The 26,314-nt window shown below is 38.1% G+C and overlaps 1 protein-coding gene across 3 annotated transcripts in view; it reads left to right on the plus strand.

Moving 5' to 3' along the window:
• The window catches only part of NEBL (nebulette), a 337,194-nt gene extending 312,300 nt beyond the window's left edge, over positions 1-24,894 (plus strand). For all 3 annotated transcript variants that reach the window (XM_059911283.1, XM_059911277.1, XM_059911292.1), the window contains 2 exons: positions 17,910-18,016; positions 19,527-24,894. In XM_059911283.1, the coding sequence (XP_059767266.1) occupies positions 17,910-18,016; positions 19,527-19,703 (284 nt within the window). In that variant the 3' untranslated portion in view covers positions 19,704-24,894. The remainder of the gene's footprint in view (positions 1-17,909; positions 18,017-19,526) is intronic.
• Positions 24,895-26,314: the final 1,420 nt, after the last annotated feature.

Genomic DNA, 26,314 nt, shown 5'->3' on the forward strand with positions numbered 1-26,314 from the left:
GGGAAACTCCCCCTCCCGCCACACCCAAGGTGTGCTTGCCTGCATCCGTTTTGCTTCATGTTTCTGCTCAGATGTCACTTTATCAGAGAGACCGTCTCTAACTACCAGAGATAAGACGGCACCCCTTCCCATTCTGTCTGGCCCTTTACTCTTTCTTCATAGCACTTGACACCTGAAATATGTATTTATTTGTTTATGTGCTTGTCTGCCTCTTCCTCACTGGGATAGACGCCCCACAATGGCTGGGATATTGGCTATTTTGTATACTACTCTGTCTCCAGCTCTTAGAATAAGCACTCAGCAAATATTTGGTGAATGAATGAAATGGTCAAATTAATATTTTTTTCCACTCATGCCACTTCACTTTTTAAACAAATTGAAATATAATTGACATACAACATTGTATTATTGTAATACATTGTAATAATTGTAGGTGTACAAAAATTAATATCTTAAAAATTAGAACTGCATATATAAATACATGTGAGTTTTTTTAAAAATTAAAATTCTGTTGTGGAAGCCTTTCAAGAAAATTCTTCCATTTTTGTTTTGATGATGTTTTGATATGTTTCAATGACATTAAAGCATAGCTGAAAAAAAAAACCCCTAAAGTGGAAACATTCCCAGGGTATTTTCTTTTCTGGTCAGGAGGCAAAGAAGTAGTATCCATGATGTCTTGGTTGCTTTGAAATTTGGGGTCCCCTTTGAAATGTGTATTACACTGGGCCCTGGTAAGGAGGTGCTGAGTGACTGCATAGGAGGAGGAAACTTTCATGGTGATGAGAGCTGTTTGCTGAAAACCTTTAGTGTCCTTAGTTAACCATATGCATTTGCTTAAATACTATTCTAGAAATTGGAAAGAATTTTAGAACAATACTTGTTAGTGGTAAGATGAAGAAAAACAGGGAATGTTCGTATTGAGAGATGCCATCTTTTTTCTTACAAATTTTTTTTAAATCTCATTAATAGCTTTTTAATATGATTTTTTAAAAAATTTATTTACTTATTTTATTTATTTATTTTTGGCTGTGTTGGGTCTCTGTTGCTGCGTGCGGGCTTTCTCTAGTTGTGGCGAGCGGGGGCTGCTTTTCATTGCAGTGCGTGGGCCTCTCATTGCGGTGGCTTCTCTTGTTTCAGAGCACGGGCTCTAGGCACGCGGGCTTCAGTAGTTGTGGCACGTGGGCTTCAGTAGTTGCGGCACGTGGGCTCAGTAGTTGTGGCTCGCAGACTCTAGAGCGCAGGCTCAGCAGTTGTGGCGCACGGGCTTCGTTGCGCCGCGGCATGTGGGATCTTCCTGGACCAGGGCTTGAACCCGTGTCCCCTGCATTGGTAGGTGGATTCTTAACCACTGTGCCACCAGGGAAGCCCTTTCTTCCAGATTTTATTGATTTCTTTAAATTTAGATTGGAATTTTGTATGATAAAATGTGTTATGTCCTAGAAAGGTGTCCTTTAGTATTGGGCTGTCTTCCCGCCTTTGAGGTGACGTGTGTGGCAACACGGTCCCATGGTGGACAGAACACTGTGTGGGGGCAAGAGACCATCCCGCTCTCCCACTGCTTGGTCTGGGTTCTCGGGAGGTCACCTAACCTTATCAAGCTCGGATTCCACATCTGTAACAAGAAGGATGTAGAACAAGTAGCTTTTCTATTCTAAGATACTTTACATTTCCTAAGCTAAGTGCCGTAAATTAAATAAACTCCTTTTTCTTTCTCTTCTTTCTATGTATGAGAATGTGTTTATGTCCTGAAGGTGACCTGTTTTACTTTTTGAATTAAATGGCTGGGCAGTTATGAGAGTCATAGTTTCAGGGTCCTTTTTTCTGAGTTACAGGAAATTTAGCTTGTTAGGACAAAGGGTTAAACAATCAGCTCATTTCCTTGAGGCAGAAGTACAAAGTTTTCATCATTCACATTTGGTTTTCATGAGCATTAACATAAAAGCCTTCTCCTTTACATTTTTATCATTGTTTTAGTTATGCATTTCTCATAATGTTTTCCCATCTTGCTTTGATTGCTGAATATTTTCATTGTCTTATGTGATTATTTTGGGCTTTCTTTAGTTTTCGGTCTACTTTCTGAGGTATTACATTACCAAAGGGTTTGCATTTTCCGTATCTACTGTGTTCCTTCGATTCAATAAAGGAGGCTTTTATTTAAATTTCATCTAATTTTGTTTTGATTCTTGAATAGTATTATTTGAAATTATCTTTATTGCCTTCTGGTATTCGATTAGGTTAACTTATTTTCATTTGACACACAGTTTCTTGAGTGGAAACAATCCTGATGGTTTCTGTTTATTTCACTGTGAAGTTTTCTTTGATCTCTGTGTTTGTCTTTAGGTCACTTACCAGCAACATGTATTTGCCTTCTGGTACTGCTTTGTATTCCTTTGGTTTTCCTTAATTCACAGTGTTTTGTATTGCTGGTATTTTTATGTGTTTGCCTGTCTCACCCAATATTTACCCTTCTCAGTTTGAACTTGTGTTCAGTTTTGCTTCAGGTATTTTATGTGTTTCTGTTTTCCTCTGGAGCATAAAGAGGATGGGGGTGTGACAGGGAGGAAACCCAGAGGCACTTTTCAAAGCAGACATTGTCAGTGTTCCAGCCTTGTGAACTTTTCCATTTTGCTGTGAAAGAATCTTATTGGTATGACCTAGTCCTGCCTTAACTGGTGGAAAACAAGTTTCTGAGTTCTAGGACAGCTCCAGCTGTGCTGTGCTTATAGCACCCCATCCCATGTAACATGTCCTCAAAAGAGGTTAGGTTGCAAGAGACGCTTCAGTACATCCTGGAATGCTCAGTTATTGCCCATACGCGTGCCAAGAGGGCAGTGCACCAATTAGGTAGCCAGTAGCCCTGGTAAACACCCATAACTCCATCTGTTTATTCACCAAACATTTATCTAGTATTTCCCATATGTGTGAGATGCTGGAAACAAAAAAAATAAAAAATATACTTATTGTCTTCAGAGAACTTGCGTTCTGGTGGGTGAACCAGATACATAAATCCACTGTGCTCAGGAAGGCCTTATGATAGAGTAATATAAAGAGTTAGAATTAGCCAAGCAGAGAAATGGGAAAGAAGTGTTTTAGGAAGAGAGGTAGCATATGAGAGAGAACACAGCACATTGGAAACCTGGTGTGTTTTGGCATATCTTGAGCCCAGGGGCTGTGTGTCTAGGAGATGGGCTGAGGAAGGCCAGAACCACAGTGTGGGCAGGGCTGAGCCAGTGTCTCTTCAGAGACAAGGTTCTGCTGAATATGATTTCTGGGCATTTATCCTTGGGCTTTATCGTGCAGGAGATTTAGAGGCTATTTAGAGGGCCAGTTACCTAGACTGGAAGGTAATTGAGTCTCTGCCTTGGAAGTTTTAATCCACTTTGGGAGCTTGTCTAAGCATCCAGTCTGCATTGGATGATTTAGACTCTACCAAGAGACTTGACTCCTTGGGCATCAAACAACCAGAAGGCCTTCTTATCAGTCTTCTGGAAGGGTTAATAGTGTAGAGACAGCATTGCGGATTTTTATTTCAAACATCACAACCACTCTTACTGTTGACATTTGTCATTTGTGTAGAAGAGCAGAAACACTAAAACTCTAACGACTCCCAGACTCCAGACAAAATAGCCAACAGCTGGATGTTTAATACACATCTTAAATCTTATGTCTGGAACCAAAATTTTATTTCCTGTCTTCCCCACAAAACAAACAAACAAACAAACAAACAAACATCTGTTCTTGCCTTTGTTCACCATCTCAGCTGATGACACACTCCTTCACCCTACTACTCAGGCAAAAACTGTGGCTTCATCCCATTACCTTTCTTCCTCTCACACTTCACATCTAAGCCATCCGTAAGCCTGTCGACTCTGTCTTCAAAATGTATCTGCCCCTCATCCAGCCACTTCTCATCACATCCACTGCACCCCGAGTGAGTCACCATCCTGTCTCCTTGAGATCACGGAAATCAGCTCCTGGTCTTTGTAATTCCATTCTTACCCCATCGGTCTGGCCTCCACCTGGCTGCCAGTGACCTTAAAAACTTGCACCTGATCCCATTACATCTTTGCTCAAAATAATCTAATGGCTCCAATCACACATATATAACCAATGTCCCAGGTGTGATTACCATTTAGATAGTTGGAATAACATAACTACACTTACTACACTGGGAGAATGAGGGAAATGGGAAGTAAGTATTGAAAGAGGTGTTGGAAAGTAGGTGAGGTACAGGTTTGGTGAAAGAGAAAGAAAGTTGCCTCTTCAAGAGTGGAAAGAAAATAGAAAATACCTAACAGTAAAAATAAGGAAAGAGCATTTTAAACCCCCAGCCCTTAGCAACTGCCATTCTATTCTTTGCTCTATGAGTTTGACTATTTTAGGTACCTCATATAAGTAGAATCATGCAGTATTTGCCCTTCTATTTGCTTAGTATAATGTCTTGTAGGTTCATCCGTGTTGTTGCAAATGGCAGGATTTCCTTCTTTTTTAAGGCTGGATAATAATCCATTGTGTGTGTATACCACATTTTCTTTTTCCATTCACCTGCCAGTAGTCATTTGGGTTGCATGCATGTCTGGCCGCAGTGAATACGGGACCACAGATGTCTCTTAGAGATCAGTGAAATGCAGATCTCTTCAAGATCAAATGAGATATCACCTCATCTGTTAGGATGGCTATTACCAAAACAAAACCAAAACCAAAAAAAGATAAGAGTTGGTGACGAAGTGGAGAAATTGGAACTCTTATGCACTGTTGGTGGGGATGTAGAATGGTGCAGCCACTATGGAAAACAGTATGGAGGTTCTCCAAAATGTTCTAGATATGTTCCAGCAATCCTACTTCTGAGTAGGATTCATAACTCTTTTTTACTACCTGACATTTCATTATGTATTAATTAGTTTGTTTGTGTAGTGTCTATGTTTCCCCCAGAATATAAACTCTATTAGAACAGAATCTTTCTGCATGCTTGGTTCTCTATTCTATATCTAGCACCTAGAACAGTACTTGTATTAGACACTCAGTAAATATTGTTAAATATATAAATATATTCAAATTAAATCTGATCTGAAATATAAAGAAACAGCTTTGTTGCATGTGTTAAATCACTAAAACTTGGCATTAGTCTTTAATTTATTAGTGTCTAATTAAAGTTACTTTGACCTGAGAGTAACAGTGCAATAATAATCCTTATTATAACTTTTTAAAAAGCAGTCATGAAGGATGTATCACCAGAATGTAACCTTGTGACCTGTGTTTATTACAAAACCTGAGTCAGCTAATGACCTTTCATAACCAAGAAATCAGTTAATTATTCCTACGTTAACACTTTCATTCTCATATAAATACTTCTCTCTCAGTGTTTTGCTTGTTTATTGGGGACATCTGTCCTCAGTAGGGACTCAATAGAGTAGAAGTGCCCATGAGAATTCTGAAATTCATACCTTCCATGGCTTCTGTCTCAGTGTACTCTAGTTTATTGTTCAATCATGAACTCCGTGGAGACAGAATAGAATGTGCCATGTGGCTTTCCTTCCAGAGCCTGGCACAGGACTGCGGGTGATCAGTGAAGAGCGAAAGCAAGTCATCGCTTTCCTAGGCTCAGCGAAGACCGCTAGGATCTGCCTTAAGCTCCTAAGGACAATAGCTGTCATTCAAAGCTGAATTTGCCATGAAACTGGGAACAGAAATGTTGAACGCAGGCGCAGTAATAAACTCCTAATATATTTTGAAAGGGATGGATTGTATCCAACCAGCACTGTTGCCAAATCTCTTTTAATATGAATAGTGTCCATAAAGTCATAATCCTTTGCCCAGTATTCACATTAATTTTTCTGTTGATTCTCTTTTGCCATTGAAAATCTATTTCTTATGATTTATAGATGCCATTTTGTCCCAATTTCATGTTATTGGCTTTCAGTGATGAGCAATTTTAAAATTAGATAACCAGAACAACCTACAAGAAAATACACTCCAAATTTTAAACTCTTTGCCATCATTTGAAATAAACTCTCCAGTAATTCTATGTTCGCCACTAATTCAGTTTTCTGATTACTGATTGACAATCCCTTGAAAAAAATCCAACTCCTTCCCAGCCTGACTTCTGTAAATAAAATACATTCAGTACGAGAATCCCAGTTGTATTATTTCCCTTGTATATTTGACTGTTATTTCCGATCGAAATTTGAGACGTTTGCTAGCATCTGTCAAAAAAGTGATGGATTAGTATCTTCATTTAAGTTTAGGAAGATTTAAGGAGTTGATGATTGAAATATGAAATTTCTGTGATGAAAACTAATCTATAAGAAAACAAATATTCCTTTATAATATAAAATCCAATTAGTAGAATATGACAATTATATTTAGCCATTTAGGCAGTACATCTAGCCTAGAAAAAAAAAGCACACAATGTAAATTGTTAGAAACTTTTAGTTAGTTCTGTTACTCCCCCAAGAAAAAGGTTCAGGACTGACTGAATTTGAAGTCCTTAGAGAAGCTCATATTCCTAGTATCAATAGACTTGGAATGAAAGAAACGTCATAAGTTTCCTTTTCTGAGTGTGAAGTTGGGGAAAGGATCAAATACTAATGAATAGCACTTGTTCCAAGATGCACATGTGTCTTTCATTGATTTGCCAAAATTAAATCAAAGGGTTCCATATGTGTCTGAAGGAGAACCATCTGACACTTAAAGTAGCAAACAATAAAACTTTAAAAATATATTTCCTGTGAAGCTGAGTTGATTGGGAAAAAGAGAAGGTTTGATCATCAGGAAGGATATAAATGTGGCTATAGCATATGTGTCAAATGAGTAAACTTTGGAAGAGCTTTATAAATCGTAAGTGGCGTACATGTAAAGGAGAGAATAGGTATTCTTGGTTTTTTATTTCTTATTTTGTTTATTATTTATTATTAGGTACTGTTAAACATTAGCAATGAAAATGGAAATGGTAGCTTTTGTTTTTTATGGATCAAAATTGATGTCCAAGTTGGATACTAGACTGAGTGTACGTGTATTTACATTTCTGTCTTACACATAAAACAGTCAAGTCGTAATGTTATCTTTGTAGTCACGAATTTCCCTGTTCTCCCCCAACTTCCTATTTCATCTAGGTGCCCACATCCTCCCGCCCCAAGCCCCAGGCTAGTAGGTCATGAGGGTTGGATCCTGACTTTACAGGAACTACTTAAGATGTCCACGGGCTGATACAGCTGGGCGATGTATCGAGTTTCTGCCTTTCGTTTGCTCATTAGCTCCTGTTGCCTGGGCTCGTTGTCATGTGCCGTTTCTCTTGTGACCAGATTTCCTATTTCTTATTGTCTGATCTCCCTCCCCGCAAATATTCCTGATCTGTCCATGCTGCATTTCTCAGACATTCTGGTTCTTGATCTTTATCTTATGCCATATACCTGGCCCATGTGTACCGAACTTATTGTTTACTAGTCTCTCTGTCAAGCTCTTTCCTAGACCCTGTCTCAAGGTCCTTATACTTGTGTGATCAACGACGACCCGTTGCTCACCTCCGTACCTGACTGTGACGCTTCATACCTGCCTATTTCACCAGCCCCTGCCACTCACCTTGAACTTAGAGCTTGGGCTCTGGGAAAGCCAGACAATCCTTTAACACTCATTTTCCCACATTTCCCTAACTTCAAATCATGTCAGGAACACATTGAGTCAGTTTCATAAATGTTCATTGGTTGAAGAAAACATACCTGCTCATTCACAAATGTAATCAATACTGAGACATGTCTAGATGTGATATTTAGTGTGGGTTATCGCTAGGGGAGTCTAATGTAAAACTATTCAAGAACTCCTCGTGGATCGATGGTATTCCTTAAGGGTCAGTATCTGAATTGATTAGTGTGAGAATAAACTAAATGCATAGTCCAGTTTTAAGTCTTTGAGAATATATTACGTATATCGATCCAACAAGTATTTACAGAATTGCCTCTTCAATAGTGTAATGAGATTTTCTTTCACTGTACTTGAATGATGATGAATCTTGCTATATAAGATTGATTTACACAATATCAGCAGTAGTGGTCACTGAGGAAAATTGGGATTTGCTATGAGCTGACTTTTCAGTCATGGCGTAATTTGTGTGTAAAAGCTAGTCTCGGTGGTATGGCTTACCTAAATGGAAACAGCGCCCCCATCTACCTGCTATCCTTAAGTTCTTTATTGCTTTCATCTTATCAAAGAACTGCCCCAAATTATATAGTTATGTCAGGAAACCACATACATATCCACACTGTACATTCCTTGGTTTTCTTTTTTGACTTGTTTTGAGGGATCATGTACGTATGCCTGTAGACACAGATACATGCCATATGGATTTTGTGCCATGAGAATATTATTAAAGACTCTCTAATCTGGGGCAGAAATTATTTCCTTTTCCATCAGTGACAGACCTGCTCGTATTTGCAGTTTGGGTTATGGTTACAAGTTGGGAAGTTTATTCTGGCTTTGATAGCTAAAAATTAGAAATAAATCTGAGAAAAAAACTACGCAAGTTGAAATTCAAATCTAAATGTAGGAGTAAATTGGCTAGATTATTCTGAAGCAAAATAGCAGACATTCTTCAATCCAAAGTGCTCAATTTCTATTCAAACCACGTTACATCTTAGCTCAGTTCTGTCAGAGAAGATCCACAGACTTACGTTTTCTAGAGAAAAAACAGCTTTGAAATCAAAACGTATTGCTTTTCTGGGCTTTTGAGAGTAATTAAGTGTAACTGGCAGATAATTTAAAATATAACTAATTTTGTGTCTTTTTCAACATTTAGGAATTGCAGAGTCCCAAAACAATATTTTAGAAATTCTTGTTTGAGACAACTAAGCCAAATATATAAATGAAATGGTGAAATGTAATGTATGTATGCATGGTTCTAAAAAGTACGTAACATATATATGTTTCCTTTTGCGGTTAACAGGTAATTAGGAATCTTTAAATAGCCAACTTATATTTGATTGAAGCAACATTATAAGTCTATCATTTAAGTTTAGGGAAGAAAATAGTTAAATAGTTTCCTGGACTTAATTGTATTTTCAGTTAGATTCTTTGAATGTCTGCGGGAGTAGAGCTTGTCACTACTCTGATGATGACTTAAGGCAGTAACATTTTTCAGGCAGTTTCTACAGAATGACTTTGAAAATTGTTAGGTGGCGTCATGATGGGGGTCTTCGCCGCTCAGTGGGAAAGTGGTTGATTCATACTAGGAGACGTGACTTGAACATAGACCTGAAATTATTCATACAGGATGAGGTGACTGAATGACAAGCGCCCTAGGTAACGTAGGATAGCATTGGCAATGGGAAGAAGAAGCAAAGGTTAAACATGTGCGCGCACACACACACTCCAGAGAATTATCAGATGCCAAAATGACCCTTAGAAGAAATCTAAAAGCCGTCGCTCCAGAAGTGATGCTACTGTCTGTGATTTGAGCTTGCTTTTCCAAAAGTGAATGAATTATTCTCACTGTAATTCCTTCCAGGGACGTCCTGGCACACCTCATCAACCACAGACACAGAAACTTTTTGTGGGGTTTGTACCCCAGCGTTTACCACAGAAAAGTCAGTGACAAGTAGAGTTGCCCCTGTGAGCGTGAGAAGCCTGCTTTGCATATCTCCCCATTAAACCTCTTCCTTTCTTCGTTCCCTCCCTCTAACTCCTGTCTGCCCCACTGGCAGGAGTGCGTGGCTGATGCTGACTCTTCCGACTTCAGGGCAGGTCCTCCCCACTCCTAGAAGCTCCTCTCCAGACCATAGCGCTCTTCCACATTTCTGAATTCACAATGCTTATTTGTAAATTAACCTCATGCTATCTTGTCATTTCTTCCATGATCATTTTGGTGTGGTACAGCCCAGAGTTTGGTTTCTGGAGTCAGACTGTTGGCATTTAAATACTAGCTCCTGCATAGCTCTGATATTTTTGACCAAGTTATGAATCTTGCTAACCTTCAGACTCTCTGTCTGTAAAATGGGCATTTACCATCTGTCAGATGGTGACGATTCCACCAGCTCACGCACGTGACGCTCTAGGCACAGGGCCCCGCGTGGCATAAGGAGAGGGACCGACCGTGCCAATTTGCCCGAGACTAAGGAGGTTCCTGGGAAGCTGAACTTTCAGTGTGAAATCCGAGAAAGTCCCAAGCAAACTGAGTTAGTCCTCCTAGTTGTAAGCATTTCATTTATATTATTCAAATTTTATCGTATTCATATTTTGTATTCCTTGGGAATCCTATGTTACATCTTTCCCCCATTAAGGTTCACAGAGGCGCATACCTAGGTGCTTAAACATCTTCATGAGTACTGCATTTTCTTAAAGGAGGTTTGCAGTACTTTATAGTAATAAAATTCATAAAACACTGGAAAATTAAAACAAAGATGACATGGGAGTCTAGAAGGAGAAATTGTTAGGAATGTAGCATTGGCCTGAGAGATAATTTTTGATTTTGCAAAGACATTTTTTTTAAATGTATCCCAAATGCCTAGAACACTGCAAATAATAAAAGAGGTTAACGATTACCTCCAGGAAAACATCCTACACAAAAGAAAATATAATCACAGATTGCTACTGTTAAATCAAGAGATCAAGCAATCCCTAAGCGCGGTGTAGCTGCAGGGCTGTCTCGCCACACTGCATAAACCCAGCTGGTAAGAAAACAAAGAAACCTTTATACCCACGACACAGCAGGCAGCATGGGCTTCGTGTGGCCACAGTTCCCCTTGCCCCTCCACCCCCTGAGTCCCAAGGAAGAACGTGGCCGGTGGGTCATGGGAGCAAGCGCAGGTAGATGCTGAGCACACAGTGGATCTTTGTCACAGCTGAGAAGTGCTAAGCTTAGGAAGCTCGCAATCGTGTAAGGGGACCACTAGCAAACCTGCCCAACCTTTGCCCCACAGGGAGACATTATCTGTATCAGCCTGGTTAGGAAGCAAGTCTTCTCTGGGGAGGAAAGGGAGACTTTATTATTGCAAAGATGGTTCTTGGCTGCCCAGTCTTCCTTTCCTCTCAGATGGTGACCCGGAAGTGGGGACTTTATTAGTCCGCCCCCCCGTTGCTGGTGCCACGTGGCTCTTGCCTCACCAGGAGTGTCAAATGTTAGTCCACACTCCCACCCCCCCCCCCCCGCCCCCAGTTATCCTGTGGTGAGCTTCCTCGTGGCTCAGCTTTCTTCCCACAATCCCCGGTTGCTTCTTGAGTCCTGGGTTAAACATTTGCCTCCACAAGTAGAAAAAAGTCATGGGGTGTGTGTGTGCTTTAGCCTGTTCAGCTGCTATAACAGAATACCATAGACTGGGTGGATTAGAAACAACACATATTTATTTCTCACAGTCCTGGAGGCTGGAAGGCAGAGATGAGAGTGCCAGCATGGTCAGGTCTGCTGAGGGCCCTCTTCTTGGTTGCAGACTGCCGTCTTCTCCTTGTGTCCTCACATGATGGAAGGAGAGCTAGCTAACTCTCTGGCCTCTTCTCATAAGGACACTTATCCCATTCATGAGGGCTCCACCCTCATGACCTAATCACCCAAAGGCCCCACCTCCAAAGACCATCACATTGTAGGGGGGGCGGTTAGGATTTCAACATATGAATTTGTGAGGATACAGACATTTAGTCCATTGCAGGGGGAGAGAGGGAATTTGGAAGTAGCGTAAATAGGGTCACATGTGCCTCTAAATTTGTGTCAGGTGGAGAAGAAGGACACCAACAGTAGCTTAGTTGTTCTTCATCATGGCTGCCCATTTGAATCACTTGGAAGATTTAAAAAATAAAACACCAGTGTCCACTCCCTCCCACTCCCACCCCAGAGACTCTGATTTAATCTGGGGGACCTGGACATAGCATGGTTTTAAAACATCCCAGGCGAATTTAATATGCAGCCAGGGTTGAAACTCACTGCAAGTAACTGAATCCTCCTGTCTCCTCCTTTCCTTCCCACAGTTCATGGCCCATACTGGAGCTGAAAATGTAAAATATGATATAGTAATGATTGCTTTTATTTTTACATATGGCTTCCAAAGTTTGAGCAATATTTCATATCACAGTGACGACTGTGCCTGTCTCTAAAACTTGGTGGTTTTAACTCAGTGGTAGATGGTTTCACTTTTACGTTAAAGTCTGTTTATTCATAGTTTATTATGTAGCAAGGCTGTTTCTTAGGCAGTTGTCTATTCACAGCTTATCGTTAAAAACCAACAACTAAAACCTAGAGGCAGTCTGGCTTGTTTCTGTTTACTGCAGGGACGGAAGAGCATTTTCTATAGTGCTAGGAATTCTCTCAGATTAAAAAATAGCATCTTGTTGCTGGATTAGGCATAATTGTTGTGGATTTAGTACCCACTGTGGCTTGTGGAGAGAATCAGAGGCCACGAGGACTTGAGGCTCTGGCATGGAACTCTTGGTGGCACGTGCAAAAGCCATTTGAGCAAAAAGGTTCACATCATGGGCCTATTTTATTACCAGTTAGCTCAGCCACCTTGTTCATGGCCTACATGAGATCTAGTTAGGATCTAGCTCATTATTTAATATTTACTTCAAAACTAGCAGCATCTTCATACTTTCTCTTTTATGTTTATGTCTTCGTTCAGTTTAGCAATTTTCCTGTGATTGTCTAAATAGAGACTTTTCTGTCCTAGAAAAAAAAAAAACCACCTCATTAAGTTCTTTGACATGCATTAGCTGATAAAACCATAGTCAAGTGTTAGAAAATATGATGATTTCATTGCACCTTGTATTCTTCATTGGAAAATTCCCGAGGGCTGATTTTCTCCTTATTCTAGATTTTTAAAAAAGTAAGCCTATGAGAAAAACCCCAAAATTATTTTCTCTGTACATTCTATGTCTGTAGTTAGCTAATTGCTACAGACTTAACGCTTTTGTCCCCCTGTCCAAATTCATATGTTGAAATCCTAACCCCCAATATGATAGTACTAGGAGATATAGCCTTTGGCAGGTGATTAGGTCATGAGGGTGAAGTCCTCATGAATGGGATTTAGTGCCATTATGAAAGAGACCCCACAGAGCTCCCTCACCTCCTGCCATGTAAGGACTCAGCAAAAAGATGGCCTTCTGTGAATCAAGAAGCAGATTCTCACCAGACACCGAATCTGCTGAAGCTGTACTCTTGGACTTCCCAGTCTCCAGAACTGTGAGAAATAAATGTTTGTTGTTTAAGCCCCGCAGTTTATGGTATTTTTTTATACCCACCCCAGATGACCTAAGACATCAGTAAAGCACCATTTTTATTTTTATGTTCTGCATTTGGAGTTTGGCCATATACTATTACTCTATGGTCATTGTGAGGCTGTCAAAACCTCCACTCCTTCTGTAATGACCTGAGACTTTTATTGTGGTGTCACTGTGCAGAGATGATTGTTCTGATGCCTTCCTGCTTAATCTCCCAGCCTCTGTATTTTTATTCTATAAAGTGGGAATGACACTTGTATTAGAGAGTTATTCTGTTAATTAAGGGGCAATATATAAAGCACCAGGCACATGGAGGACACTTCCATAATTCTCTTTCTCTTCTCCCATCTACTCTGGGTACCTCCGCCAGAGTGGACATTTTTGGGGGTGCTTTTTCTACTTTTAATTTGGGTGAATTTCTGTGGTTCATTTACTCTAATCTTTGTATGTTTACATGTATTTCCTTATTTTTCCAGTTTCAGATTTCTGAAGGCTTCTAAAAATTTTTCTTCCTCCATTTTTACCTTCTGTTTTATGATCTTCTTATCTACTTACTTCTTTCTTTATCTTGATTTTACCTCCTTCAATCATAAGAATAAGCCTTAATTAGAAAATATTAGTGTTGGCTGTTTATGTAAGAATTTATTGTGCACTAGAAGAGAGATTTCAGTTTTATAAATACTATAGGACATTTCAAATAGAGCCTGAAACCCTCAGAGCTTTAGTCATCTTCCAGACCTCTGGTCAATAAATCTTACCAATGTGAAATGAAAGTTGAGTCACACTTTTGTGTTTTGTTGTTGCCTTAGTATAATGAAAGCTACTGTTTTGTGGCTTTTATGCTATTGAAATAGAAACAGCTCAACCTCAAGACTCTTGGGTTGGAAGACCATCATACCTTTACCACCATCTGTACTAATGCCCATGGGTTAGGACTCCGAGCTTCCACAGCAGGGGATGTGGGTTCAATTCCCTGGTCAGGGGGAGCTAAGATACCGTATGCCGCTCTGTGCGGCCAAAAGGAAAAAAAAGCTCATACTGTCTGACCACTAGTTTAATAAGGAGGGCACTGTGTGTTTTTCTCTTTCATAAGAAGTACTTGTTTGTTGCAAAATTAGCCTAACATCTTGCTTTTGCAAAACCCATTGAATTCCATATTTTTGTGGACAATGTCTCATACTCACATGGAATAGCTATCTTTTACCCAAATCCATAATAAACCCAATTTCCAAAGCCATTACCTGAAATTTCCTTTTGCTTGTTTCACCTATGTTTCATAAAAAACATTCATGTAGCACAACAATAAAAAAGCAATGTTTGTGTCTCTTTTTAAATAGGGATTTGCTTTTAGTAAGTTGATTCCTCTGAGCTCTCAGTTATATTTTTCATAGTCTTAATAGGAGCTTCCAAAAATATCTTCTATTGTACCAGGTATAAGGTTGATAACAAGTTTGATAACCCTAAAGAGACTTGCGTTAAATAATGTAAACAGAGATGGAGATGGAAATAATCAATAAAGGCATGAGGAGAGACCATAAGGACAAGGTAATTTGTATTTACTCCAAGGTTTCTCATTCTAAACTCTCCTCTCTCCAACCCACACATGTTTAGGATAAATACCTTCTTCTCCTTCTGTATTTGACAGTAGCTACAGATTCCTTTTGAAGGTCGGATTTGAACAATTGAGTAGGCATGAATTTTCATTTTTAAAAGCCAAAGTTAGAGAACACTTTTCTTTTTCTTCTTTTTTAAAAAATTTTTATTGGAGTATAGTTGATTTACAATGTTGTGTTAGTTTCAGGTACACGACAAAGTGAATCAGTTATACATATACATATATCCATTCTTTTTTAGATTCTTTTCCCATATAGGTTATTACAGAATATTGAGTAGAGTTCCCTGTGCTATACAGTAGGTCCTTATTAGTTATCTACTTATATATAGTAGTGTGTATATGTCAATCCCAATCTCCCAATTTATCCCCCCCCCCCATTTCCCCTTTGGTACCATAAGTTTGTTTTCTACATCTGTGATCCTATTTCTGTTTTGTAAATAAGTTCATTTGTACCATGTTTTTAGATTCCACATATAAGCGATATCATATGATATTTGTCTTTCTCTGTCTGACTTAGTATGGTAATCTCTAGGTCCACCCATGTTGCTGCAAATGGCATTATTTCATTCTTTTTTATGGCTGAGTAATATTCCATTGTATATATGTACCACATCTTCTTTATCCATTCATTGGTCGATGAGCATTTAGGTTGCTTCCATGTCTTGGCTATTGTAAATAGTGCTGCAATGAACATTGGGGTGCATGTGTCTTTTTGAATTATGGTTCTGTATCTAGAGAACACTGTTAAATGACATTCTTGAGTTGTCAGTACTGATGGGTGCTAAACTGGGATTATCATGCACAACCTGTGTAAACATAAACGTGTTACAGCTGATGAGATAGCATATTTAAGAGTTTTTTCATCATTGTCCTTTCCTGATCGTTTTTTTCCCCAAAATATTCTAAGATGGTTGTGCATGATTCTGTACATCAAAATTTAAAGACCATAGTTAAGTAGTGTAACAGAGGATTAAGTGTTTAATTCTTTATTTTAATTAATTGTCAAGGGTTACTTATTTAATCTTAAGTATTTACAAATAGATCAAAATAATAATGAAGAAATGACTTTTTTAAATGGATAAAAACCAGTTCAAGACTGCTAGCCTGGGGATGCAGTTGGAGTCATTGACTAATAATGTATTTAAGGAAATGCCCTAAGTATCCTGAGCCATTTCCTTAATTGGGCAAAGGACAGATGTCCAAGGCCATCACTGCTCTAGGAGGGCAGTTAGTTTTGTCACTCCTCTTACGCCTGCGTGCTTTGAGCATAGTGGACAGGGATTATTGTTAACATGCATGCAAGCTTACTAAGTGACAGGAAGTGTAGTAAGCTCTGTGCGTGCATGAAGTCTCTTCAATACTTGCTGAGAGTCAAGGGAGTAAATAAATGAATGGTCGTTGCTTCCAGCTTCCAACACAAGAAAAAGCTCTTTTACTCAGCTAGTTAAGTAGGTCTAGATATTTATGGGAATTTCAGTATTTTTTCTTCATGAGTGAATTATGACAACATCCTTGACATCTATTGACGTTAATATTCAAATTGAGTTGATCATGTTAAAAAGTGCTGTTCTCTGAAGTATTTGATGTTTAATCACTTTATACTATACTACAATCCAAGTAAAGATCTTTCTCGAGAAAGACGTTAAATAAACACAGTTGTAACAATGTTGTAATATGAATTAATTCAAGAACTATTTTAAAAATCCCCATTTAACCTAATATCATTATTATCTGGAGAACAGTTTAATGATTTGTAATTTTCTGATGATTAAACTTCTTTAAAGTTTGATGTTCTCATATATCATTAGAATGAGTGTGCCACTTATAAAATATTAAATATTCATAATACCCAAGAATTACATCTGCTTTATTCTTTTATTATAACTGTCCTGAATAAATCAACCCATGATAATTACTTTATATACTCAACCTGATTGAACAAAGATGGCAACCTATTGTGGGTTTTTATAGCACATATATCATAAAAGTTTTGCTAGTGCATCATATAATTATTCAAACCACAACGAAGGGCATGCCTACTAAAATACCTTCATTTATAGCCCATGATTCTGGTTACAAATACTTAAACACACACTACTGATGTTGTAGGGTTTTATCTAGCTTCTGTATTGGTTTCTGTAGAATTCAGTTTTCTTCAAAACAGTAACTATGTCTTTTGAGTGTCATTAATTAGTGGTGAGAACAGCACCAACTAAGTGAATACTATCTTTTTTTATGTATTATAGAAGGATAATGTTTATGAAATTCTTTAAGTGGTTTCGTTCGTCAGGCTTTCATAACATTATCCAGCTAACTTATAGCCAAAAATAAAATGGATAATTCATAGTATTCTAAGTAAAATTTTCTTTTAAGGCTTAACAAACATTTGTTGCTAAACATATGCTATGTTTACCATCTTTGTAAAGGTAATATTCAACAGTATGTCTCAAAATATTGAAAGCACCCGTTATTAAATATCCTGTGAAAACACTTATACCCTGTCATTGACAATCCAATTAAATTCCTTTAAATTTCTTTTTTTTTTTTATTGAAGTATAGTTGATTTATAATGCTGTGTTAGTTTCAGGTGTACAGCACAGTGATTCAGTTATGCATATATATGTAAACCTGTTCTTTTTCAGATTCTTTTCCCTTATAGGTTATTATAAAATATTGAGTTTAATTCCCTGTGCTATACAGTAGGTCCTTGTTGTAAATTCCTTCAAATTTCTAATTTTTATTTTGGAAAATACCTACAAGGATCACATGGCCAAATGAAAACAGGATTTTGTTAAGGGATTGCGGGAAATTTTTGTTTTGTATTTGTGTTGTTTTAACATAGCATCTGCAATAGACTAATACAAATATTTCTAACATATTTAACTGCATGTTAAACTGATTACCTATATATGTCCTTAATTACTGAAATTTATACTGCTCTAGAGATCACTTATAATATCACTCTTCAAATTTCACATGACACTGAAAATGACATTTTGTTTCAGAAATGTCTAGCAGAGCATGGGGTCACCTGAGGGCTTGGGAGGGGTACTTCGAGACTCGGTTTAAGGATACTTTGTGTGTGTGTCTGTTTAATGTCCAGCACCTGTTCTTCCTGGAGCCTACCAGCAAAGCCATTCTCAAGGGTATGGGTACATGCATCAGACCAGCTTGTCATCCATGAGGTCAATGCAGCATTCACCAAATCTAGTAAGTGCCCATTTGAAGCGTTCCTCCTTCCCTGGTCTTCATATTTTTCCCCAGAATATAAATGCACATAGAATACAGTTGAATTGAATATGGTACATTTTTTTATATAAAGGGTAAATGACGATGTGTTGCATTTTTACAAGCTTCCCTAAGGAAGTGGAAGACATATAGGGGTAAACCGTTGAGAAGGGAAGGCACGATGAGAAAACATGTAAACAGTAAAACATACAAAGACTCTACCAGTACTATATATCCTAATTGTTACCTCATGATTGGAAGTAGTCAACTATGGTCTTCATTCAGTAAAAAAAAGCACAAATATCTGGTCATGTTAACTAGTTAATCAAAATGGCCACTGAGAGCTAAATGACACAGCCAACATATGTCTTTGAGTCCTCCTCTGGAAATCTTGGAGTGCTGATTCATTCACTGAATGTAAGGTTTGGAAGCAGTGTTCCGGGTCATTTAGTCAAATGTGGCATCTTCTGCTGAAATTGCTTCTCCAGGCTCCCGACACAGTCCCTTGGCCTTTGCCTGTGCACTTAGAAACAGGTGGCCCTTCTAAGCTTGTAAAATACCTCTTTTAAAATGTATTTTTGTTGAAGTATAGTTGACTTACAATATTATATTAGTTTCAGGTATACAACATAGTGATTTGGTGTTTTTATAGATTATGCACCATTAAAGTTATTATAATATTATTGACTTTTTCTGGGCTATACATCACACGTCTGTGACCTACTTATTTTTTATAACTGGTAGTAAGGTATCTTTATTCACTCTAAAGTTCTTTGCATCTCAGCCAGTTTCCTCAGTCTATGAATACACTTGATTTTGAGATTGTCTGATATTATTAGCTAAACTCTTGGCCTCAGATGAAAACAAATATAGTAAAACTCATTTTAAAAGTTTCCTCATTATAACAAGGATTTAATTATATGTACTTAAATATTCAGGACATTTATATGCTAAATTTCTATCACTGTGATACAAAAACCTATTGAGTATATTATGGATTTTTTCTTTTATTTGTTTTAAATATTTTTAAGAGGAAACAAAAATTTTTAGTAAAGTTCATTACCTCTGCCAGGGGACCGACGGTAGTGATTTGGCAGTGACTTGGAGCTGTCTGCCACTATGGTGGGTTTTGTTCTCTGAAGAATGTGGACTAGGGGAGAATCTACATAATCTAAGGTCTCTGGGCTTATCTGAAGCTGGGGGAGTGGCTTTCCTGCTTCAGAGCTTACTTTTTGACGGGCTAGCTATTGTATTCAGCGGCTTGCTCTGGCCCCATTCTGGCCCCCAGCATTACGTCTTTTGCCAGACTAGTAACCTTGAGATGAACACAGTCAGGACAGACAGTACGCTCTGGTTTGCAGGACTCCAGAAATAGATGTGCTTGGGAAGATTGCTGATCGTTACTTTATGCGTGGGTTGGTTTGTTGCGATCAGCATTTGCGGCCGTGACTATCTTGGTGTCCATCGTGTGACCCCGTCTTTCCTTCCTCAGAGGACCTACCGAGCCATGTACGATTACAGTGCCCAGGATGAAGATGAAGTCTCCTTCAGGGATGGCGACTACATCGTCAACGTGCAGCCCATCGACGACGGCTGGATGTACGGCACGGTGCAGAGAACTGGGAAAACCGGGATGCTGCCGGCGAATTACATTGAGTTTGTTAATTAATCATTTTTCCTTGCCCTTTGAGCTTTGTTCTAATGTACACTAAACGTAATCTTTTTAAAAGATAGAAGATACTTTTAAGACAACTTGGCAGTTATTTTACAGTAATCTATCCTTCCTTTGACAATTAGACACGCAGGTACCAGGAAGAAGGAATGACTTCTGGGCTGAAAACAGCAGCATTTTCGGTGATTCGTATAAACAAAATAATTAGGTCTGGAGACCTGGTGCTGCTAATTGTGTTAATGGTTTCCTTTGATTGGCTATCGTGAACCCTTCTGGGGAAATGTATTTTTGTAGACTTTAATAGAGACGTTGATTGTCCCTTAAATGTCACAAGTATATGAAATTTCCTCGCTGTCACTTTGGAATCACCAGAAGCCAGTCCTCTTAATTCAGTAACACAGCCGATAATTTAAAAACCATTTAGCTTTTGAGTCACGAGGCAATTTCCAATTCAAGTGAAAATTGCCTAAATATATTAAATGTAAGCAGTGGCAGAATGACAGTTTGGTTAAAATTATATTGACTGGTGGCCTTAGGGATCTAGAAACTTCTACCGAACAAAGAAATTTCCTTGTTCCCTGGGCCAACTTGGGTCTATTTATTTCTCATTTGTACCAAGGTGTATCCTACTCTCCATTTACATTCTATGGACCTAAGTATATGCTTGGCTGAATAGAATGTCAGGACCAAATAACTTCACAGCTACTCTACAAAGGGCAAATTTTAAGGTCATCTATATTATTTCCCTAATACTAATAGCCTTTACCCTGTTGCATGTCATGTAGGTTCAAGCTTCTGTAACATAGGCAGCTGCACTGCCTGTTCCTGTTATTAAAACTAAAAGTGTGGCCGATATCTAAAAGCCCTTTCCTCTAGTTGCCAGCTCATCAGAAAAACATAACTTGAAAAGTTGCTTGAGATTCTCTTGCCGCATTGCACTCTAGATTTGAAGGATTTACACCTTAGGAAATAGATGTATACTCTAGCAAATAAGTGATTTAGGTGTTTATTGAACAGCTTTCATTAACTTAATGCCGCTATTGATTTAAAAGCAAAGAAAACTTCATAAAAGCCAGTTACAAAGTTGGAATATGAAGTGTGCTGGGGGAAGCCAGCGAACAAAAGATTACCAGCTCTGCACACAGAGACAGGTGATCTGGTTTCTTATTTGGGAAAATGGTATTCAGATTCTGGAATGGAAATCTAGCCACTGAAACCGCTTAATGAAAAGACTTCCTTTCCACTTTCTGGTTTTTATTTTGTAAATCACATCCAGGGGTGAGATTGGGACGTCACCAGAGATTTGAGGTACAGGCCCAACAGGTTGTTCATTAAAAAAGAGATCGTTGTCACATTTTCATTTCCAAATGAGTGACTTTGCAGGCTCTTGCTGGATTCACAGCCGTGACCGTCATGTAGTGAAGTTTTACCTGGAGTCCACAGTCAAGATCACTGGAGAGACTAAGGTCCATCAGCAACTCTGTTTTTCTGACCATGCGGTTAGTGAGACTTGCAACAGGGTAGCAGTCATGTAGGGTCTGACTCTATAGCTGTAATGAAACTGAAAAAGTAAAGTTACAAAAATGTAATCAAATGTGTGGGCCTTGGGGCTTTCTGCCTTAATGATATATTCAAAGAAATTAACAAAATATGCTGTAAAACATCTTCTACTGAAATGTTTATTGGTCCAAAGGCAAATGTTAATTCATTTACACCTTTGAAAAGTAAGCACATCATTTTGAAAATCTGTAGTCTTATTTTTATCGGGCTAAAAGAGTAATTAAATAAGCTTTATTACATTCAAGCTGCATCTACATGACACTGATGTAAAATTGAAAAGAGAGAAATTAAGGCAAATAACTAGAGATTTTTTGAGGGGGTTTTACATATTACCACATAGCCAGCTTGGCTGATTTTCTATCATTGAAATGACCAGTTGTGATTCAACTGATTAAGCCCCATATCGATCTTGGTGTCTTATACAAAAACCTGCAAAGACAAGCGGAACTTGCAATATTCTTGCAAAAATTTCTGTGCATTAAAACTGAGGGCAATAAGCTTGCTTAGTTTGATTATACCATTAAGTAAATATTTAAGATTCACCCAGACAGACTACTTTTTTGTGATTATAAAAGAGTAGTTGTTGATTAAATTTGCAGATGAAATGTAAGACGGGTACAATTTTTGATAAATAGCACATTTACAGGAAAGCTCAAAGGAAACCGATTTGAAATGATGATTATAATCGGGGAAGTAACCACAAAGTAACAGCTTGATGTTTCCTTGTTTTTCTCATCCACTGATTTCAAAATCAGATTCACTGAATGTAAACGTCAATACTTATTTGGGGAATAATTCTCCTAAAGTTTTAAGCTTCACATAATGTTTGCATAGTAAAATGTTTCTGCTTTCCAGCCTTTAGGAATTAAGATCGGATCAGAATTTAACTAGAGGGCAGTTATTTTACAGTAAAGACTGAGGGAGAACAAGTTGCACATGTTCCTGATGCTGTGATTTGATAGTGTTGTCACCATTACTAAAGCCTGTCAGGATATTAAGCATCTCAGCAGAAATATAGGAGACAATGGATGTATAAAACCAAAGTGCTATTTTTACAGCATCATTTTCAAAACTGTACTCTCGAACAACTTTTCCCCTTTCCACACTCCCCCTCTCGCCTTCGATTTGGCAGCAGGCAGATACTACATATAACGCTGACAACTCAAGAAGGGTTTCAAAAACAATCCTTTTAAAAATCAAGTTAAAGAAGACTGAGTAAATGCCCGAGCACAGAGAGCATGCACCTGATTTTCTAAATGTGTTCTCAAACCTGATAAAAGCACAAGGGCAGTTTGATACGCTTTTCAAAGTTCCGAAAACAGAGCTGTACGTGGATCATCTCTCTCTTGAGAAGAGCGTGGCAACAGAATATATTGCTTTTGGTGTAAGTTTTTGTAGTAGGCGTTTTTACTAATTCTCGTTCTTTGGGAAAGCTTTCTATTCCTAACCTGTGGCAAGACAGAGTCTTCATGTCTTCTTGTGATTGTTTACACATCCGCAGTGTAGCCCACTTTGAAATATTTATCTGGTTGTCAGATCTCCGAGCTGTCCCTGCATCTTCTCAGGCCTCCCCCACCTCAGAGACCACACAGGAGTTTGCAAGCACAATTCCCAGGAGCACCTTGTATGAATATGGATGCGATTAGACCAGCCCCTCTCTTGCCACCAGGTTCATTGCATGAGGATGACGAAGATACAGTTTCGCCAGTCTCGCCACAGTCTTTCTTTCCTTACCCTGCATGTTGAGCTAGACAACACTCGGGGATTTGGGAAGCAGACTTTTCTAAACACACAGTGGAAGATCAAGAGGTGCACCTCTTTTTCAGGTTTGTCCATCTCCAGTGGAATGTTTTTGATGAAAAGATAAAGAAAATGTGTGTCATCCTTTAATAACACCTCCCTATATAAAGTGGATATATTAATAGTTTATACAAAAATTATAATATAGAGATATAACAAAAATATAGGTGCCTTTTTGATTACCCTTGTTTATTCACTGTGGTCTTGGAAAGAAAACCAAGCAAGCAAGCTTCTGCCTATTCTATAGTAATATTTTATTATATGATTGGTATTTTTTATGGCGGGGAAGTGAGATGCTCCTGACAGATACGAAAGGTGATAGATGATTGTATTTTACCTCTAGAGGTTTAGAAAATACTGACTTCTTCCGTCTATTTCTGAAAGGTTCTTTGTGGATTTATATATAGTTGAGATGCATAAACATTAACTTTAGGTTTGAGATTTAAAATACCTATTGTAAGATAGAAGAATTATGTTATGAGGCTGAATTCATGAACAAGATGAAATTCGCTTCATAAATTCATTATACCGTAGCTGTTTGCTTCTGATAATCTGAAAGTGGCTAGAGTACGGTTGTTTGGGGTAACTCGACATGGAGGTGAGAAAGCTTTAGTTAATAAGAAGCTGTGTAAACCAAGTTAAGAATGCTAAAATGAAGGTCTGTTTCTGAAGTATTCCATGCCCGTTAGGGTTCTTTCCAGGCACTGTCAACCAGTGCTGATCCAAAAAAAGTCAAGACATTGTACGATGCTTCTGTGGCCATCATTCCCTGATCCACAGGCCTGGAGTGACCCCTAAGGCAAATCTCCTCCCCAGTTGTCCTTGTTACTTCAGTATCTTCATGGGAATTCCATATGCTTTTTGTGTTTGATATGTGGTATTCAATTTGCATAGTATATACTTCTTTGTAATCCAGTTGCTGTTAAGAATGATTTATCTTAAAGGAAAAGAGAAAACTGCATCATAGTTCCCTTCTTCAGTGTTCATACAGTGAACTGCTGAGCATTTAGAAGCAGCACTGAGTGTGTTACAGGAGGGGTGTGGAACCGTTGGTCTTTGACCTGTGATTAAAACCCAAAATTGAATCATTGTGCAGATTGGCTTCTCTTTGCTTCAAAATATGTAGCATTGTGGTTGATGATTCATTTGCAAGATTGTTCTAACTTTGAGAGCCTACAGTTTTACAGGAGACACTTCATGTTTTTAAAATGAAGGGGCTTACAGAACAATACAATGTTATTAATGTAATCTGGCTTTTGTTATGCAAATTGTTAACACCAGCTATTAAAATATATTTTAGTAGAAATGCTTTAATTCATGGTTTTTTCCTCTACACTGTGAATCTTTAAGCCTTGGTGAACTAGAGCAACATCGTGCTGCCCACAGGACTAACCTATGCAAACTAGTTCACATTTCAGTGGATGTCACAGTAATTGTGTAGCAAGACGTTATTTCCCCCTGCATAATGGACAGCGGCATTGAAATAACACATTAAGCCTAGCATCATGTATGTATAGATAGTTACTCACAGACCCTTCACAGCTACCATAATCATTAGTATTACCATTCGTGTAAGAGCAGATCGCTGATTTATCTGTTAAAACGACGTCAACGATGTCAGAACAAGAATGACAGATGGATGCGTCGGCCTTGGCTTCCAAGTGGTCCCTGCAAGCGTTCTCCTGTGATAGAACCGCGTTCTCAGATGCGCTCTCTCCAGGGTATTATTATTCTGTGTCTTCTTTCTGTATTTGTAAAACATTATAACGCTTTAATTTCCTATCTCTACACATTTGGTTTGCTTAAATAAATGCAGGATATAACAAAATGGTTCCACTTGTTGGTTCTCACCTTGGTTTCTTGGAGCAGGGGTCATTGGTAACACCCTGGGTATGGGTTTATCGAGACAACTCACGTCAAATGGCCTCGAAGGTCTGTGGTGGCCTCAGTGCACTTACCTTGGTGAGTCATTCAGAATGTGTCTTCTTCCCCCAAATAAACTTAGCTTTAAATGATAACAATATTATGCTTTTGCAAACTCAATCTCCTTCTGATTTTATATCAAAGTACTATAATAATACATCATCGTAGTTCACTTCTTTCAAGGTTAAATTCCTCATATGTCCTCAATAGTACAGTTTTAATTTTCTTGTATTTGTAAGATGAAAGAAACAGCTTGCAGCAAAGAATAGAAAATGCACAAACTGAGTGCATGAAACAGGGAGATGCTCTGATTTTCCAGCTCAGAAGGGCTCATTTATCATAGAGGAGAATTGCTTTTGTCCTAAGTTTCCCATAGTTGGAAAAAGTGAGTTACTTCCTTTTTTTGCCCTCATATAAATCTACTGAGACTAGGATCTCAGCTTTATTGCGTTATTTTGTAAAAGTTCCTCTTTGATGGTGCCTAAACCCTCCTAACTGTAAACTGATAAACTCTGCTGCTGACACGTTTAGTGCTCTTGCCCATAGAATAAACACTCTTCCGAGTCTTGAATTTTGTGTTGCTCATATTCCAAAAGTATGAAATGAATATTTGTATGATATTAATCAGCAGACATACTGATAATATTTCAAATGACAAAACAGCTTGCTTCTTTATTTATTTATTTATTTGAAGAATTTACTTTTTTTCTCTCTCTCGAAGTTTTTTTTTTCCCCACCATACTCACAAATTTTACTCTTTGGAACCCGACCCACAGAGAAATGAGTCACTTAGTAAGATTTTTTTTTTTTTTCTGAATTAAAATAATTTAGGTTTAGAATAAACTATGCTTATATTTTTATTAACTTAAAAATTTGTGAAGTGAGTTGTACAAGTAATTGAGACATACGTGACCACTAGAAGTCTACCGAAGTAACTTTTTACAAAAATACTTATACATAATAAATTGAAAAGTAGATAAAAGGAAAGTTTTGTTCCTTTCTTTATGTAATTTGCTTCTTCTAAGCAGGGGGATTGAATAGAGTCTTGTGATGGCAGAAAACTGGATATGGTCCAAGTGTGAACTTCAACTACTTTCTGCAGTTCTAAGCAAAATTCTCAGGCCTTTGTCCATTTATATTTGTACTTGGGAGCAGCAGAGTTCTGATGAAAAATAGAATGAGAAAGTGGGTTGAAAGGGTGAAAAGTCAATATTAGAACAAAAGACCCAGTTACTGATTTTGTATTTATACCGTGGCATTTTGATCTTTGCTTTCACTTTTTTTTAAAAGTAGCAAACATGAAAGAGAATAATAGACTAAAATAG

Source organism: Balaenoptera ricei, chromosome 2 (assembly GCF_028023285.1).
Source record: "Balaenoptera ricei isolate mBalRic1 chromosome 2, mBalRic1.hap2, whole genome shotgun sequence".
Lineage (NCBI taxonomy): Eukaryota > Metazoa > Chordata > Mammalia > Artiodactyla > Balaenopteridae > Balaenoptera > Balaenoptera ricei.